We start from the raw sequence: 17,025 nt of genomic DNA, 5'->3' as shown, positions 1-17,025 counted from the left end.
AGGTAGCTCAGTGGTAGAGTGCTTGCCTTGCATGCATAAGGCCCTGGGTTCGATTCCTCAGCACCACATAAGCAAAAAGAAAAAAAAAGCCGGAAGTGGTGCTGTGGCTCAAGTGGTAGGGCGCTAGCTTTGAGCTGAAGAGCTGAGGGACAGTGCCCAGGCCCAGAGTTCAGGCCCCACGACCGGACCCAAAAAAAAAAAAAAGAAAATACACATCCTAGCACGTTTTGAAGGATATGTTTCTGTTGAATATATATATATATATATATTATACCTCAGTTTCTTAGCCATAGGATGTACATTATGTTCAGTAGCTATTTTCCAAAGTGATAGTTTGAACCTATCCTGTGAGCCTAGGAGTGTCAGTTAACTTCCCTTCCTTGTAGCAGTGATGTCGTTTTTTCCTAGTGCCTGGAACAGTGACATACTTCACAGTAGATGCACTTAGTGTGTAATAAATAGCTGTTGAAAGGGCTAATCTGAACATAGATGGTATTAAAAGCTAGAGGCTTGGATAAGGTCATTTTGGAAGAAATATGATTCAACAAGAGGGATGGCAAAGCAGACTTGGATGAGTCCCAAATTTAGAGAACTGGCAGAAGAGGATCAAGTGAAGGAGAAGGAATAACAAACGGAATGTGTCTAATGCTGGAAATAATAGAAATTATTACAGTGGGTTGCAGAAGTACATGAATTCCGTGTGACACAGGAATCAAAGACGCAACAGAGTAGTGTATTGGTTGTGTGGGTTAAGAGTCCGTGGACTCTTGCCCCTCCTCCCTGGTGGCAGCGGCGTTGCTATGGCAACAAGCACGCGCAGCCGAGCGCTCAACCGCTCAGGCGGTTACCTGGCTCGGCGGGTGACTCTTCGGAGTAGCCGCGGCTCCGCTGCGCATCCTGAACGCCTGGTCTAGACCTGATCCCTATTAGGGTCAGAGGGCAAGAAGCCATGGCTACAAAAACAGCCTCCTCACCGCTGGAAAACCTGGACCTGAGCGGAGAGGAGGTGCAGAGGCTCACCTCCGCCTTCCAGGACCCCGAGTTCCGGCGCCTGTTCTCCGAGTATGCCCAGGAGCTCACTAACCCCGAGAACCGGCGGCGCTACGAGGCGGAGGTGACGGCGCTGGAGCGTGAGCGCGGGGTGGAGGTGCGCTTCGTGCACCCCGAACCGGGCCACGTGTTGCGCACCAGCCTGGACGGGACGCGGCGCTGCTTCGTGAACGTGTGCAGCAACGCGCTGGTGGAGCAGCCCAGCCGCCGGCCGGGCCGGGAGGGCGGCGTGGGCTCGGCGCCCGGCACTCACTGGTCGCTGCCCTACAGCCTGGCGCCGGGCCGCCAGTACGCCGGGCGCCGTGGCACCGGCTACACCGTCTACGACGTGGTCTTCCACCCGGATGCGCTGGCCCTGGCCCGGCGCCACCAGCGCTTCCGCGAGATGCTGGACGCCACGGCCCTGGAGGCGGTGGAGAAGCAATTCCACGTCCAGCTGGACCGCAGGAACGCCAGGACCCTGAAGATGAAATACAAGGGGACCCCCGAGGCCGCCGTGCTGCGCAGGCCCCTGCCGGGCGGCGCCCCCACCCAGCCGGAGGAGGAGCCGGCCGGCCCGCTCCCGCCCTTCCCCTACCCCTACCCCGCCCCGCCGGCCGCGGAGCCCTCGGCCCCGCCCCCGCCGCCGGAGCCCGCCCCTCCGGAGGCGGCGCGGCGGCGGCGGCCGGCCCCCACCGAGCCCCGCTGCGGCGTGGTGCAGCGCCACCACGTGGACCTGCAGGACTACCGCTGCGCCCGGGACTCGGCGCCGGGCCCCGTGCCGCACGAGCTGGTGGTCACCATCGAGCTGCCGCTGCTGCGCTCGGCCGAACAGGCGGCGCTGGAGGTGACGGGGAAGCTGCTGTGCCTCGACTCCCGGGAACCCGACTACCGGCTGCGGCTCTCGCTCCCGTACCCCGTGGACGACAGCCGCGGCAAGGCGCAGTTCAACAAAGCCCGGCGGCAGCTGGTGGTGACGCTCCCGGTGGCGGCGTCCGCCGTGCGACGCGACCTCCCCGCGGATCCGCGCGGCACGGACGGCGGCGCGGCCTGCGCTTCCGCCCGCCCGGGGGAGGCGGGACCGGAGGAGAGCTGCGCCGCAGACCCAGGTCGGAGTTCCAGCCCCGTCGGGGCCGCAGACGCCGAGATCAGCAGCACCCCACGCTCCCCGGAGGTGGCGCCTGCGTCCGCGGCCGCCGGGCCGGAGGAGCGGGACTCGGGCCGGTACTCGGTGTCGCCTCCCGGAGCGGGGAGCTCACCGGGAGACGGAGGCGGAGGCTCCCCTCCCGGTGCATCTCCGGATCCCGACTGGGAGTCTCCGCTAGTGGGAGGGGGCGCGTGCGGAGATCACACCGCCGAGGCGCGCGAGGAAGCGGAGGGGCCGGGAGGCGAACCCTCAGACCCAGCCATGGGCGGCCCGGGCTCCCCAAGCGGCACACCTCGGTGTCCGCCCGTGCAGTGTGATCAAGATGAAGATTGCTTGACTCTGTTAGTCCGCGTGCCTCGGATTCAGCCGCAGAGTCTTCGCGGGGAGCTGACTCCTCTCCACTATAAACTGTGCTTCTCCACGCCAGACTCCGTTTATTCCTTCCTTTTGCAATTTGCTCCAGGCAATAAGTTGAGTCCCGACGAACCCGCGGTTAGCCTTTCTTCAGACAACGCGGTCATAGTGTTGGCCAAGTCTCCAGAGAGCCGTGGATACTGGCGAGAGTGGTATTGGGGTTTAAACGACGCTTCTTTGGAGGTACTAAGAACCTTCCTTTTTGAAATACTACATCTCGTTTTTCAAGTTTGTTGTAAAGCGTTTTCCATAACAACTCACATGATGAAAGGTAGAGCTGTTAAATCTATTTTTTTATTTGGTTTTATTTATTTTTGTGCTGATCCTTGGGCCCCGGGCCAAGTCCTATAGCTTTTCACTCCAGGCTGGCGCTCTACCACTTGAACCACAGCTTCAGTTCTAGCTTTTCGGTGGTTAATTGGAGATGAGTCTCATGGACTTTCCTGTCCAAGTTGGTTTCCAACCGTGATTCTTAGATCTGTACCTCCTGAATAGCTAGGATTACAGGTGTGTGAGCCACCAGCACTCAGCCTTACATGTGTTTCTCAAAAAAGGCAGTTTACAAATTTACAAATGGGTTTCAAATCTTCTGATTGCCCTACAGTGCAGCTTTTTCCTCGTGGCCTGTTGGTGCCAAGGGAGACTAAATGGATTCCCTCTCGGTGATCCTAGTCCTCTAGAGTTGTATGCATAACGTTAGAGCTTTTTTTCTGTCTCCTGGCAAAAAGGGGTGTAACGTTAGCCCTCCTCGTTGAAGTGGAACATTTAAGAAGCACCCCAAACTGGCCATACTTTTAACTTATTCGACCCCAGAAATTTCTGTAAGTAGTAATGTATTTTCTGGAGAGGAAATGCAAGTCAGTACCACACATTCATTACTCACAAGACGAAATAAACTCAGACCCAGTCCCATGCCCTTACTACCATAGGGTACTGCTTACATAAAGTCTCAGTTGCTGATTTTGGAGAACTTGTCCTGCAATGAGCATATATTACACCAGAGCTTTTTCTCCTTGCTTTTGTTTGAATTATCGTTGGGGCCCTGTGGCATTAACTAGGTGTAATTAATATTTGTTGAACTGAACTGTTCGACAAAAAGTGCTTCTGGACAAATACTAGAAGTGGATAAGAATTATCTAGTCTACTTAGGATAACATGTTTTAGAATAAATTATTGTGGTGGTATCATTTGAATTCAGGACTTTCAAACTTGGTAGGCATACACTTGAGCCACACCTCAGGCCTAGGGTAAAAATTTCAGGTTCTTTGATTCCAGATTCAATACTCTACTGTTACTGGCAAATATTGAAAAACTTGTTTTGTTTTGTTTTGCTTTGCTTTGTTGTTCATGAAGGTTGTTGAAGGGTCTTGGAACTGTCCCTGAGTGTTGGTGCTCAAAGCTAGTGTAGTTAGGATTACAGGCATGAACCATGGATGCGTGCATTTGAAAACTGTGTAAAAAGTTTGAAATTGTATCGACTTTAAGCTCAAAAAGGGCCATTGATGATATTTTTATTGAGGTTTGTAATAAAGTCAGTAACTTTGAACTCTGGGCCTAGGTGCTGTCCCTCAGCTCTTTAGTTCAAGGTGAATGCTCTACCACTAGAGCCACAGTGCCACTTATGGTTTTCTAGTGGTTTATTGGAGATAAGAGTGTCACGGACTTTCCTGCCTGGGCTGGCTTGAAACCGTGATCCTCAGATCTTAGCCTCCTGAGTAGCTAGGATTGTAGGCATGAGCCACCGGTGCCCAGCTGTAACTTTTACATCTATCTCTCTATCTATCTATCTCTCTATCTATCTATCTATCTATCTATCTATCTATCTATCTATCTATCTATCTCTATTTATGTGATACTGAGGAATGGAACCCAGGACTTCATGCATGCTAGGCAAACACTCTACCACTAAGCCACCTCCCCAGCCCAACTTTTACTTTGGGAAGGTGGCTCAGTGGTAGAGTGCTTGCCTTGCATGCATGAGGCCCTGGGTTCGATTCCTCAGCACCACATAAGCAGAAAAAAAAGCTGGAAGTGGCACTGTGGCTCAAATGGTAGAGCGCTAGCCTTGAGCTGAAGAGCTGAGGGACAGAGCCCAGGCCCAGAGTTCAGGCCCACGACCGGACTCAAAAAAATAAATAAATAAAACAAACAAAACATGTTAAGAATCAGGGCTAAGAATGTGGTGAAGTGGCAGAGTGTTTGACTTGGCTCTATTCAGTTCCCAGAAACAACCCTATGATGATAGCTACTCAGAAGACTAAGATTGGAGAATTGCTGTTCAAATCAGTGTAGGCAGAAAAGTCCATAAGACGAATCTCCAATTAGCCAAAAGCCAGATGTAGAACTGTGACTCAAGTGGTAGAGCACCAGCATGAGCTGAAAAAGCTGCCAAGCAAGAGTGCAAGGCCCTAGGTTTAATCCCATTTTCTGTCTCTTTCTTTCTCTCTCTCTTTCTTACACACACAGAGTATTATTTGACCTTGAGCTTCAGCCTGCTAGAATTGTCTATTTCCTGTTGTTTTCCTAGAAATTTGCTAATGTTGCATCTGCATGTTAAGTTAGCTACCTGTAGGAAGTAGTTAACTCAAAGCCCTCCAAAAATGATATTTGTGCTAATATATTTTTGAGAATATAAATCTTAAAATTGAATATGTTTATGTCATCAGAAGGGGGAAAGAACATTTTCCTGTGCTGTGGCTCAAAGTAATAGACTGCTAGCCTTGAGCACATAAGCTCAGGGACAGCACCCAGGCCTTGAGTTCAAACCCATGACTGGAAAAAAAATATAAGTCACTACATAATGACTCTAACAACATGTTTATTATATGAAAATAATCATAATAGAGACCTTTTTGGCTCTTAAGATCAGAATTCATTTTACACATAAAAAAGTACTAAATTAAGTTTTAGTTTTATATATTCACTGAAGATTTTCCTAGAGCTTCAGGGTCAAGGACTTTAACCACTCTTATATGAAGTAGTCATAAAATATGTAAGTTTTCTGCATTTTAAACATAACCATTTCCACTGTAAATATTTTGTTGAGGTTGACTAAGAAGAATACAGTATCTTTTTGTAGTGAGGCAAAGAGGAATATCTTTTTCACAGGTCTAAACCTTAGAAATGCTTTTGATGCTTCTATAATGTAGCAGACATTCTGGATCTTTAAGTAACAGCAAGGCATATTACTCTAAATGTACAAGTTTTGTTTCTAAGGTTTACAGGTGTTCACAGTTCAAATATGGTTTAATAGAAGAGAAACTGAAACTTTGTCTCTGATTTTCCCCCTTATTTTTACCACCTGGAAAGCAGAATATTGTTTCCTTCTATTTTAGGAAAGGTTGTTTGTCAGTGAAGAAAATGTTGATGAGTTTCTTGATGAGGTCTTGAGCTCTCCATCGAAACAGGCAACTTCCCTAACTTCACCTTTAATTGAAGTACTTCATGTTACTGATGAAAAGATTGAAATTCATGCAAAGGTAAGATTTTGGTGGGCTTTATAGAGTGATTCCTGGCAAGGTTAAAGCCTAACAAAAAATTTCAGTTCTTTTTTTGTGTGTGTGTTTGTTGCTTTTTTAGGTTTTTTTTGTTTTGTTTTGTTTTGTTCTGGTCCTCTGTCCCTGAGCTTTTTGTTTGTTTGTTTGTTTCCTCAAGGCTAGTGCTCTACTGTTTGAGCCAGAGCTCCACTTCCAACTTTGTGTGATTAATTGGAAATAGAGTCTTATGAACTTTCTTGCCTGGGCTAGCTTTGAACCATGATCCTCAGATCTCAGTCTCCTGAGTAGCTAGTGGTTCCTTGCTTTCTTTCTTAAATCATAGAGATTATGTCATGGAACTTGTTCATTTTTCAGTAAACCTTAAGTTTGGTCATTTTTATAGTCATCAGTATTAGGCCTGAAAATAACTTAGTACAACTGGCTAACATATGAGTTGGGGCAAGAATAGTTTTAAAGAATAATAGGCGCTGATGGCTCACACCTGTAGTCCTAGCTATTCAGGAGGCTGAGATATGGGTATCACAGTTCAAATACAGCCCAGGCAGGAAAGTCTGTGAGACTCTTATCTCCAATAAACCACTCAGAAAACCAGAAGTGGCTCTGTGGCTCAAGTGGTAGAGTGCTCCCCTTGAGTTGAAGAGCTCAGGAACAGAGCCCAGGCCCAGAGTTCAAGCCCCACGACCGACAAAAACAATAATAAAAAAATAATTGTCGGGGCTGGGAAGGTGGTTGGTTCAGTGGTAGAGTGCTTTTGCCTTACATGCATGAGGCCCTGGGTTTGATTCCTCAGCACCACATAAACAGAAAAAGCCGGAAGTGGTGCTGTGGCTCAAGTGGCACTAGCCTTGAGCTGAAGATCTGAGGGACAGCACCCAAGCCTAGAGTTCAGACTCCATGACTGAACATATCCCCCCCCCCCCCTCCCCCCGCCAAAAAAAAAAGTCTTCAAGCCATGGTCTGTACTGGAATAAAAAAAAAAAAGGTCAGCATTTGGAGGATTTCTGAGGAGCAAGGGTTATTAACACCCAAACTTAAAAAAAATCTGACTCTCAGAGAGTCCTACAATTTAATTTCTTTGCTAAAAAGACTTACTAATTTATTGTTTTTCTCAATACAGTTGCTAGAATGTAGTAATCCTGATCAGTTTCAAGAAAAGGAAAGAAGCCTCAGTGAAGGAGGTCATCTAACTGAAAAAGACAACCTGGAACATCTTACAACTGATTCTGATTCATCTGTAGCACTTAAAGAACTAAAAATAGATACTTGTGATTTAGTAACAGGCTTGGAACCAGGATCTCTTAATGATTCTCAGATACTATTGGAAAAATCCAAGCAACCCAAGGCAAACATGGAACCTGAATTTACAGAAGAAAAAAGTGCTACTTACTCAAATGAGGAAAAAGACAATTTAGAAGTGATAACTAAAGAGAAAGAATTCAGTGGAGATCAATTATCTTCATTGCTGAGCAGAACAGTAGTTCACAAGATACCTGATGTTGATAGCATCAAAGAAACCAACATGCAGGATGGCAGTGTGGAGATTATTAAAGATCATGTGACACACTGTGCTTTCAGCTTTCAGAATTCTTTGCTATATGACTTGGATTAATACTATTTAGGAATATAAATGTTAAGAGTAAATTTTTTTAACCTAAAATAACTTCTTTGTGTTAACTATGCAGAATAAAACATGTAGTTATATAATCTGTATATATGGACATATGTTGGAATTTCATACTTTTGTTTACCATTTAATAAAAGTTTCAAAATATTCACTCACTGTCACAAATTCTAAAGAATGCAGTTAACTAGAAATATGAGTGTATGTGTGTGGGAGTAGAATCCCAAATAGAACTTCCTATCAAATATGAATGATCTACAATTATAATTGTGATGAAATTTTATTCTGAAATGTATTTTACTCTTTAGATCTATCACACAAGTTATACCAATGAGTTTAAGGTAATCATTTTCAAAATTCAGCTTCTACTATTTTTCTGGATTTCTGAGACAGGATCTTAAGTATGTAGTATAGACTAGCCTCAAACTTTTTTGTTTTTGTTTTTTTGTGTGTTTTTTGGCTGTCATGGAGCTTCAGCTGAGGGCCTGGATGCTTGCCCCTGAGCTGTTGCTCAAGGCTAGCTTTTTACCACTTTGAGCCACAGTGCCACTTTCAGTTTTCTGGTGGTTAATTGGAGATAAGGGTCTCTCAGACTTTCCTGCCTGGGCTGGCTTTGAACTTCAGATCTCAGCCTCCTGAGTAGCTAGGATTACAGGCATGAGCTACCAGTGCCAGAGGATTCTTGATCCTCCTGCTTTAGCCTCCCAAGTACTGAGATCATAAACCTGTCCAACCTTGGTTTTATAGAACACATTTAAGAATTAAAACTAAAAAAAAACTGGCAACTTGGCTGGGCAGCAGCGGTTCATGCTTGTAATCCTAGCTTCTCAGGAGGCTGAGATCTGAAGATCATGGTTCAAAGCCAGCCTGGGCAGGAAAGGCCATGAGACTATTGCCAACGAACCACTAGAAAACCGGAAGTTGGTGTGTGGCTCAAGTGGTAGAGTGCTTGCCTTGAGCTGAAGCGCTAAGGGACAGCGCCCAGCCCCTGAGTTCAAGCCCCACAACTGAAAAAAAAATAAAAAGTATTGGGGGACTGGTGATGTGGCTTAGTGGGAGTGCTTGCCTAGCATGCATGAAACTCTGGGTTTGATTTCTTAGTACCATATAAACAAAAAACCAGAAGTGGGGCTATGGCTCAAGTGGTAGAGTGCTTACCTTGCGCAGAAGCAGCTCAGGGACAGTGCCCGGGCCCTGAGTTCAAGTCCCAGAACTGGCAGGAAAAAAAAAAGTTTGGCATAGCATGAAAGAAAAATATTTGTTGAGTTAATAAATTACCCTAAGGCTAATATCTAATATATTTCTGTGCCAGGTAAGGCTACTAAATTAGACTAGAAAACACCTAATTTTTTTTAGTCCTTTGAACTAGTAATATCAGGTCAGAAAACCAAAAATTTATAACCCCTTTGTCCCATAAAAACTAGCATTAAGAGCTGGGAATGTATCACAGTGGTAGCATAATGGCTTAGCGTGCACAAGACCTTGTAATCTCAACTATCCAAGATGCTAAGGAGAGAGGATTCTAAGTTCAAGGCCAACATAGGCTATAAACCAAACCAAAACTGGCATCAGCTGGGCACTGGTTGCTTATGCCTGAATCCACTATTAGGAGGCTGAGATCTAAGGATTGTGGTTCAAAGCTAGCTGGGGTAGAAATTGAGACTCATCTCTGATTAGCCACTCAACAATTGGAAGTGATTCAGTGGCTCAAGTCCTAAGAGTGCTAGCCTTGAGCACAAAGAGACCCAGGGACAGCATCCAAACCCTGAGTTTGGGCCCCGCAACTGACAAAAAGAAAAAAAAAAAATAACTGGCACCATATTGAGATGTGAGAATTGTATTAAAAAAGGTATTAAAGTGAGAGAACTATGCCTTAGACTAGCATATGCATTTGTTAGCCACACAACACAGTAGTAACAGTTCCCCTAGGTAGGTTGACCAACAGTAAAATCTTTACACAGAAATTAGTCTACTTTGAGTAAGTTTTGATTGATTTTACATTATGGGAAAAGTTAAAGCCTACTTCCTATTTTTTACTGCATCTGTCAAGAAAAAAGATTTGAGATCTGAGGATGTAGTGCAGTGGGAGAGCATTTGCCTAACATGTACAAGGTCTAGGTTCAATCCCCAACACTGAAAAAAAGTATGATTTCATAAGATTGGTTTAAGAACATGAACTTTGGCACACTGAACTTTGTATCATTTCTGGCCTTCAAAAACAATTTAGACTGCATTTCCCTTACAGAGCAGCTTTTTATTGCTCATTTATTGCTGGCCAATTTGAAAGCCAAATAGTTTCCTCCATATGGAATATTGTCATGAGCATGGTTTTGAATTCATATACTGTGTGTAACTGGTCCAACTTCTACAATGTCTTTATTGGTGGAAGAAATAAAACTGCAAAATGATTAGGAACTTTTTTATGCAAAAATGAGTATTTTATTTTGGCAGCACTAAAGAAAAAAAATCAAAACCACTGTATTTCTACATTGAGGTGAAAATGTTTAAACTTTCTCATCAAATACATTCCAAAAGAAAGTGTGTTCTATGAAGGTTCCAAAGCACAGGCAAATCTTAACACAATAGTACAGGAATCCTTAATACTGAAAATAACTGTTCAGACAGGGTGTTTAACAAATGCAATTTCTGAGTTATTAAACCAATAGAGTAATCCTTTCCTAATAACAATGTCAAGAGTGAAACTGCTGTTCCATTAATACTCTTAATGATTTCATTTTAATACTTTTAACTGCTATGACAGTTTTAAATAATCTTTGTTGTACTTAAAATAAGTTTCAAAAGTGGAAAAGTGTACAAAGTTTCTGATAAAAAGATTAACAGATGCAATTTAAATAAAATTCCCCCTCTTTCCTCATATCAACTAATAATAATCATTATCTTCAGCAGATACAGACTGAGCTTTTAAACCCAATTTCCAAAATGAAAACTTGTTTTTAAATTTTGATCAGACATAACTGGAAAAGATTACTATATATTTGGATATCTTTTACAAGAATTTCTTTGTATTAAAGCAGAAACCAGGTCCTAAACTCTTTTATCTAATTGTATGTCCTATTGAAACAAATATCAAAAATAGAAGACTGTCATTTTTGCTTTTTTTTTTTTTTCCTTTACTGCAGTCTTCTATAACTTTTACAGAGTTCATGGTCCCTAATATCTCCCCACCCTCCATTTTTCCTGGGTGGGGAAATGGCTGCCATAGTGAATTTCTCACTGATTATCAAAGTTTCTGGGAACATGTACTGTTTGTTATTATTTAAGAGTAACTCAATTTGGGCACTCTGGGTGGATGGCCTACATGTTTTCTTGTGATGCATACCACAGTCTCCAGCATGAAAAATCCTAGGAGCTTGAGGAACCATCACTTTCCAGAATTTTGGAAGACAAGTTACAGTCAGATATTGAAGAGTCCAGTCCCAGTTATAATCATCATAAGTACAGAAAGTGTCTGTGCACTCTATCAGCTTCTGATATGCATCCCGGGTCAAAGCTAACCCCATATTGTGCTCTGTAGATTTCCAAGCTTTTACATCTACCTTGTCAGCGATGCCGTAGAAACTACGACTGGCAGTGTAGGTTCCCAGGGAGAGAACATCACACTCAGGACACTCTTGCTGCTTCAATTTCCACATCTTTTTGAAGACATGGTAAAAGTCTGGGGCTAGGTAGTGATCCTCTTCCAAGAAAAGTATTAGGCCAGAATAATCTTGAAGAACTTTGACCCTTTCCCATACAAAATGCAGCTTCCACCACCAATGATGTTTTGTTTGGGAGAACTTGGCCTCTCGATAATGGCCAAAAGAGTCAGGATACTCGGCATTAATGCACCCCAATTTCAAAGCTGCACTCTTCTTTACATCTCTGGGGCAATCTCTGGGGTCACTGCCAGGAAACTCATTGGGATACAACTGAATGCTGAAAGGAAAGAACACCTGCAGAACCGGACAGAAATCCACTCCAGCGATCAGCTGATTGATCTCTGTCGACCAGAAGTCGTGGCTAAAGATGACGAGGACGTTATCAATGCCCTGGGCTTTGCGAAGTGAGTCCAGCAGCATTTTGAGGTATTCGGGTCGGTTGTGCACCTGGACCACCAACACCAGCTCTTGGGGGGCCCAGGTGCCGGTCTTCTCTACATTCCTCAGCGTCTGATCAAAGTTCAGCTGGTACACCAGGGACCGGTACCGCAGCGTCAGGTTGTCCGCCTCGGGCTGTGGGACCGCGGGGACCAGAGGAGCCGCCGATTCGTTGGAGACCCTGCGGATACCCATCGACACGGCGAGATGGTCTCCGCCGCGGCCGCCCGCACGGGGTGCGGGCTCGGCGGCGTCCAGCAGCGGCGGGGCGAGGGCCTCGTTCTTCCTTTGTCGCCCATTGCTGCTCCAGAGGACGAAGCCGCAGGCGGCCACCACGAGCGTCAGGATTAGCACCTTCCGTTTGTAAATGCGGAACCTCATGGTCTCCAGGGCCAGCGATGGCCACGGAAAGGGGCTGGCGGCCTCTGCTCGGAAGGGGCGGGCGGGCGGGCGGCGGCCGCAGCGCTGGCCTGTAGCCGTAGGAACTGCCCCCCCACCCCGCGGCTGCCCTCGCTAACTCATCCCGGGCCCCGGAGGTCCTGGGGCCCGAAGGCGCTCAGCCGCCCCGCGTTGCCCGGGCTCCGCACATTCTCGCCTGGCAAGCGGCAGCTGGAGCTGCGGCCCCGCCGCTAGGAACCACGGCTCGGCGTCGTCTCGGTCCTTTCCATTCAGCACCACGGGTCCCGGAAGAAGCCCAGCTGCCGTTCTACCGCACCCTGGTGTCTTTACCTGCGCCTCCAGCGGCCCTGCGTCCTCCGCACTCTCATCCTCACTCGGGCCCCTGGCCGCCGATACCCAAAGACGCAGCCTCGCCTCACTCCGGTGGCGACCGTTCTGACAACCCGCTTACTGGCCCGCGAATCGCCGCGGCCCTTCGGCCCACACCCCTCCAGCCCGCCCCCAGGGCAGTTTATTGGTGCTTTCCAGAGGCATTTAGGGACGCCTTGCCGTAGGAGGCGGCCGCCTATTGGCTGGTTGTCCTGCCACTCAAGCTCAGTTCCCACTTCCGCTCCCCTCGTCCTTTTCCTCAGAGCTGCGTGAGGCGCGTGTCGTGGTCTCCGGGTCTCCCGGTAAGTAGGGGAGGGCGGCCGTACCGGCTTTATTTTTTAGGGGCTCTGACGGTTCAGGATCTCGGGGGAGGACTAGGCCCCTGTGGGGAAGCGAAGGGTGGGCCCGGGAGCTGGCTCAGCCTTGGGCAGCGGCGCGGGAGCATGGCGGCTGTGGAGCTGCGGTGTCCACGTCAGCTTTCCGGGCTGCTGGCGGGGCTGCGGAGGGGAAGCGCGAAACCGGAGCGGCGCGGCCCTTGGAAGAGAGACTGGGCGGGCGCGTCGGAGCCCGGGTGGCCGTAGGGTCCGGCCGTGGGCCTACCCGCGAGCTAGAAAATGGAGGACGCGGATGGCGATCTGCAGGAGGAAACCCTCGGCTGTGTTCTCTGCGCGGCCCCGGAGTTAGGCGTTGAGCGGAGCTCACCCCTCCAGGCCGGGTCTCCAGCCTCCCGAGTCTCGGGCTGCAGGCGGGCACCGCCACGCCCGCCTTCGTTATGTTTCAGTCTCAAGTAATGTCAGTTTTCGCCTCTGCGCGCGGTGCTGGAGAGCCGGCCTTAAGGCCTAGCAGTCTACCACCATGCTATAGCCCCAGACCTAGCCAGTAACTTAAGCATCCCAAAGACGTGTTCACTTGTTAGGAGTTTATTCATATGGAAAACGAGCACTTGATGAATTGATACTGTCGATGATTTTTATTTTAATCTTGGCCGTTTCATGTTTCAGAGTGTTAAATGTTATCTTAATTTGCTCTCATCTTGTGCAGACAGCTCTACTACAAAGATGGTCAACGTACCCAAAACCAGAAGGACTTTCTGTAAGAAATGTGGCAAGCATCAGCCTCACAAAGTGACCCAGTACAAGAAGGGCAAAGATTCTCTGTATGCCCAAGGGAAGAGGCGCTACGATCGGAAGCAAAGCGGCTATGGTGGGCAGACCAAGCCAATATTCCGAAAGAAGGCTAAAACCACCAAGAAGATTGTGCTGAGGCTTGAATGTGTTGAGCCTAACTGCAGATCCAAGAGGATGCTGGCCATCAAGAGATGCAAGCATTTTGAACTGGGAGGAGATAAGAAGAGAAAGGGCCAAGTGATCCAGTTCTAAACTTTGGGGGGAGGAGGGAGGTGGGGATCTTAATTTTGAGGGGAAGATCTTGAAGCTATAAAATTACCTGATGGAAAACTAATAAATCTAAGAAAATACCCAAACTTTCTAAGTGTTCTTTTGTTTTTTGCCGGTCCTGGGGCTTGAACTCAGGGCCTGGGCTCTGTCCCTGAGCCTCTTTTGTGCTCAAGGCTAACGCTCTTTTCTGTGGTACTGTGGAATTGAACCCAGAGCTTCATGCTTGCTAGATAAGCACTCTACCAACGAAGCTACATTCCCAGCCTACATATCTTTTCCAATATGGTTCTTAAGAGCATTATAAATTCTTGGGGAGTGAGCTAGTTTTTCCTCAGAAATTGTTTACATTCATTCGGTTCCCAGAAGTTGGCATTTTTTGCTTGGCACCTGTGGCTCACAACTGTAATCCTAGCTACTCAAGAGGCTGAGATTTGAAGATGGTATGTATGTCAAGGCTAGCTTGCCTAGTCCATGAGATTTACTCTCCAATTAGTCACCAAAAAGCTGGTAGTGGAGCTGTGGCTAAGGTGGTAAGAGTACTAGCCTTTAGCACAAAAGCTCAGGGACGCCTAGGCCGAGCTCAAGCACTAGTACCAACACAAAAGAGTTGGTATTTTCTGCTTATAAGGAAGACATATGAGTTATGCCTCACACTTTACAACCAGGTTACACTAAATGGTAACAGGAAAAATATTTTCAGAGGTCCTTCTGATCTATTAATCCATTCTACCCTTTTTTCACCTGATCTATTAATCCATTCTACCCTTTTTTCACCTGGGGATGGTTTCTTTTTTTGGTGTCTAGTTGTGGGGCCTGAACTCTGGGTCTGGGCGCTGTCCCTCAGCTCTTCAGCTCAAGGCTAGCACTCTACCACTTGAGCCACAGTGCCACTTCCGGCTTTTTTTTTCCTTTTTGTTTATGTGGTGCTGAGGAATGGAACCCAGGGCCTCAGGTATGCAAGGCCTCAGGTATGCAAGGCAAGCGCTCTACCACTGAGCCACCTTTCCAGCCCCCACCTGGGGATGGTTTCTAGACTCTCAGTAGATGCCTGAAACCTGGAATAGTACTCTTAATTTTTCCTATGTATATGTATGTACATACAATAAAGTTCAATTTATAAATTAGGTATTGCAAGATTAAGAATAATAGCCAGAGCTAGTGGCTCATGCCTGTAATCTTAGCTACTGTGAGGAAATCTGAGGATCCATTGTTCTGAAGCCAGCTGGGCAGGAAACTTCATGCTCTACTCCAACTGCCATTGGCTTGCCCTTAGCAAAGCTCATGGACAGTACACATACACAAAAAAAGTTGTCAACATTACCACTCAGGTACTTGGGTCATTAAGTAAAATAAGGGTTACTGGGACAAACTGCCCTATTGAGACAGTTCATCCTTTAACATTACTACTGAACAATTAAATATATACTGGGCAAGTGGTTCATGTCTCAGGCAGGATGCCTGGTTCAGAATGGCAATTTAAAAGAGGATGGGGGGCTGGGAAGGTGGCTCAGTGGTAGAGTGCTTGTCTTGCATGCATGAGGCCCTGGGTTCAATTCGATTCCTCAGCACCACATGAGCAAAAAGAAAAAAGCCGGAGCCAGGCACCTGTGGCTCGCCTGTAATCCTAGCTACTCAGGAGGCTGAGATCTGAGAATCGCGGTTCAAAGCCAGCCGGGGCAGGAAAGACCATGAGACTCCTATCTCCAATAAACCACTAGAAAACCGGAAGTGGCGCTGTAGCTCAAGTGGTAGAGCACTCGCCTTGAGCTGAAGAGCTGAGGGACAGCGCCCAGGCCCCGAGTTCAAGCCCCATGACCGACCAAAAAAAAAAGAAAAAAGCCAGAAGTGGCGCTGTGGCTCAAGTGGTAGAGCGCTAGCCTTGAGCTGAAGAGCTGAGGGACAGTGCCCAGGCCCAGAGTTTAGCCCCCACGACCGGACCCAAAAAAAAAAAAAAAAAAAAAACTTGGAGGAGTTAATTTATTTCCACATGGCAGTGGGTCTTATTAACAGACCATAAACAGTATGTCAGGTTAAGTTCTGTACCACTAAACTATATCCTCAGCCCTGAGTAAAAGCTTCAGTAATTTAACATTTTAAACAATCTTTACTTGGGAATACTTGTGTTTTCAGGGAAATGAGTCCCAAATACGAAACATTTTTTTATTTTAATTTTTAATTTTTTTTTAATTTTCGGGTCCAGTCGTGGGCCTGAACTCTGGGCCTGGGCGCTGTCCATCAGCTCTTCAGCTCAAGGCTAGCACTCTACCACTTGAGCCACAGTGCCACTTCCGGCTTTTTATTCCCTGCTTATGTGGTGCTGAGGAATCGAACCCAGGGCCTCATGCATGCAAGGCAAGCACTCTACCACTGAGCCACCTTCCCAGCCCTCAAATACGAAACATTTTTATACAGATGGTTAATTTGGAAATACAGAGAACCTGCCTCCAATCCCAGAACAGTAGTGTACTATTACTACTACAGCAAGTTTTCCCCAGTAGCTTTATTTACAACAATAAATTCTGAAGTTATTCCAGTGGTTTAGTAGGGAGGGCAATGGGAATAGAACAACATAGTACTGAAAACTTTCCAGGATTATTTCATGTTCATTTCTTTGTTCTACATTCCCCCCTGAAGAGCTGAGGGACAATGCCCAGGCCCAGAGTTCAAGTCCCATGACTGACCAAAAAAAAAAAGCTTTATATATATTTCATAACCTGAAGGTAATCTCACAGTATTTTCAGCATACCAAAACAATTATGTTTTGACTGGGACCTCTCATTGGAGAATAAGTTGTAGAATTTTCTACCTGTAGCATGTCAGTGCTCAAAATATTTTGAATTTTGGAGCATTCTGGACATTAGAAATGTTCAACCTGTATGTAGTTTTAATACTAAACAAATGTTCACTGTGATTGAGAATATTAGGCAGGCAGAGCATATTATTTGTATACAAAAACTCAATTTCCCTCACTGAAATTCAAAAAAGTTGATTCTTAGAACCAGGATGATTAGAATCAATATCAATTTAACATTAAAAGAATACTATGGGGTCAGGT

The 17,025-nt window shown here is 46.5% G+C and overlaps 3 protein-coding genes across 5 annotated transcripts; 2 read left to right on the top strand and 1 right to left on the bottom strand.

Annotated features, from left to right (window-relative positions):
- Positions 1 to 913: 913 nt before the first annotated feature.
- On the top strand, positions 914 to 7,862 carry Dnaaf2 (dynein axonemal assembly factor 2). 2 transcript variants are annotated; one of them, XM_042677851.1, is made up of 4 exons: positions 914 to 2,773; positions 5,926 to 6,069; positions 7,205 to 7,714; positions 7,762 to 7,862. In XM_042677851.1, exons 1-3 carry the CDS (start codon positions 950 to 952, stop codon positions 7,694 to 7,696), a joined length of 2,460 nt encoding a protein of 819 aa, XP_042533785.1. In that variant the 5' UTR covers positions 914 to 949; the 3' UTR covers positions 7,697 to 7,714; positions 7,762 to 7,862. The 2 variants fall into 2 exon arrangements, with proteins under 2 accessions (XP_042533785.1, XP_042533784.1); XM_042677850.1 differs by having other exon boundaries at positions 7,205 to 7,862.
- Positions 7,863 to 10,124: 2,262 nt separating this feature from the next.
- Mgat2 (alpha-1,6-mannosyl-glycoprotein 2-beta-N-acetylglucosaminyltransferase) lies at positions 10,125 to 12,696 on the bottom strand. Its single transcript, XM_042677786.1, has one exon. It carries the CDS (start codon positions 12,184 to 12,186, stop codon positions 10,840 to 10,842), a length of 1,347 nt encoding a protein of 448 aa, XP_042533720.1. The 5' UTR covers positions 12,187 to 12,696; the 3' UTR covers positions 10,125 to 10,839.
- Positions 12,697 to 12,784: 88 nt separating this feature from the next.
- Rpl36al (ribosomal protein L36a like) lies at positions 12,785 to 14,060 on the top strand. Of its 2 annotated transcripts, none has more exons than XM_042677791.1 (2): positions 12,785 to 12,875; positions 13,615 to 14,060. In XM_042677791.1, exon 2 carries the CDS (start codon positions 13,632 to 13,634, stop codon positions 13,950 to 13,952), a length of 321 nt encoding a protein of 106 aa, XP_042533725.1. In that variant the 5' UTR covers positions 12,785 to 12,875; positions 13,615 to 13,631; the 3' UTR covers positions 13,953 to 14,060. The 2 variants fall into 2 exon arrangements, with proteins under 2 accessions (XP_042533725.1, XP_042533726.1); XM_042677792.1 differs by having other exon boundaries at positions 12,800 to 12,875; positions 13,619 to 14,060.
- Positions 14,061 to 17,025: the final 2,965 nt, after the last annotated feature.

Source organism: Dipodomys spectabilis, unplaced genomic scaffold (genome assembly GCF_019054845.1).
Source record: "Dipodomys spectabilis isolate Male_0828 unplaced genomic scaffold, ASM1905484v1 ptg000042l, whole genome shotgun sequence".
In the NCBI taxonomy this organism is placed as follows: Eukaryota; Metazoa; Chordata; class Mammalia; order Rodentia; family Heteromyidae; genus Dipodomys; species Dipodomys spectabilis.
Note: the sequence above shows the minus strand (reverse complement) of the source record. Positions and strands in the feature narration are given on the sequence as shown.

Coding starts and splice junctions, on each gene's coding strand:
- Dnaaf2 (XM_042677851.1), top strand. CDS start 950: ATGGCTACAAAAACAGCCTCCTCACCGCTGGAAAACCTGGACCTGAGC. Junction 2,774..5,925: donor TAAACGACGCTTCTTTGGAG/GTACTAAGAACC, acceptor CTTCTATTTTAG/GAAAGGTTGTTTGTCAGTGA. Junction 6,070..7,204: donor AGATTGAAATTCATGCAAAG/GTAAGATTTTGG, acceptor TTCTCAATACAG/TTGCTAGAATGTAGTAATCC.
- Mgat2 (XM_042677786.1), bottom strand. CDS start 12,186: ATGAGGTTCCGCATTTACAAACGGAAGGTGCTAATCCTGACGCTCGTG.
- Rpl36al (XM_042677791.1), top strand. CDS start 13,632: ATGGTCAACGTACCCAAAACCAGAAGGACTTTCTGTAAGAAATGTGGC.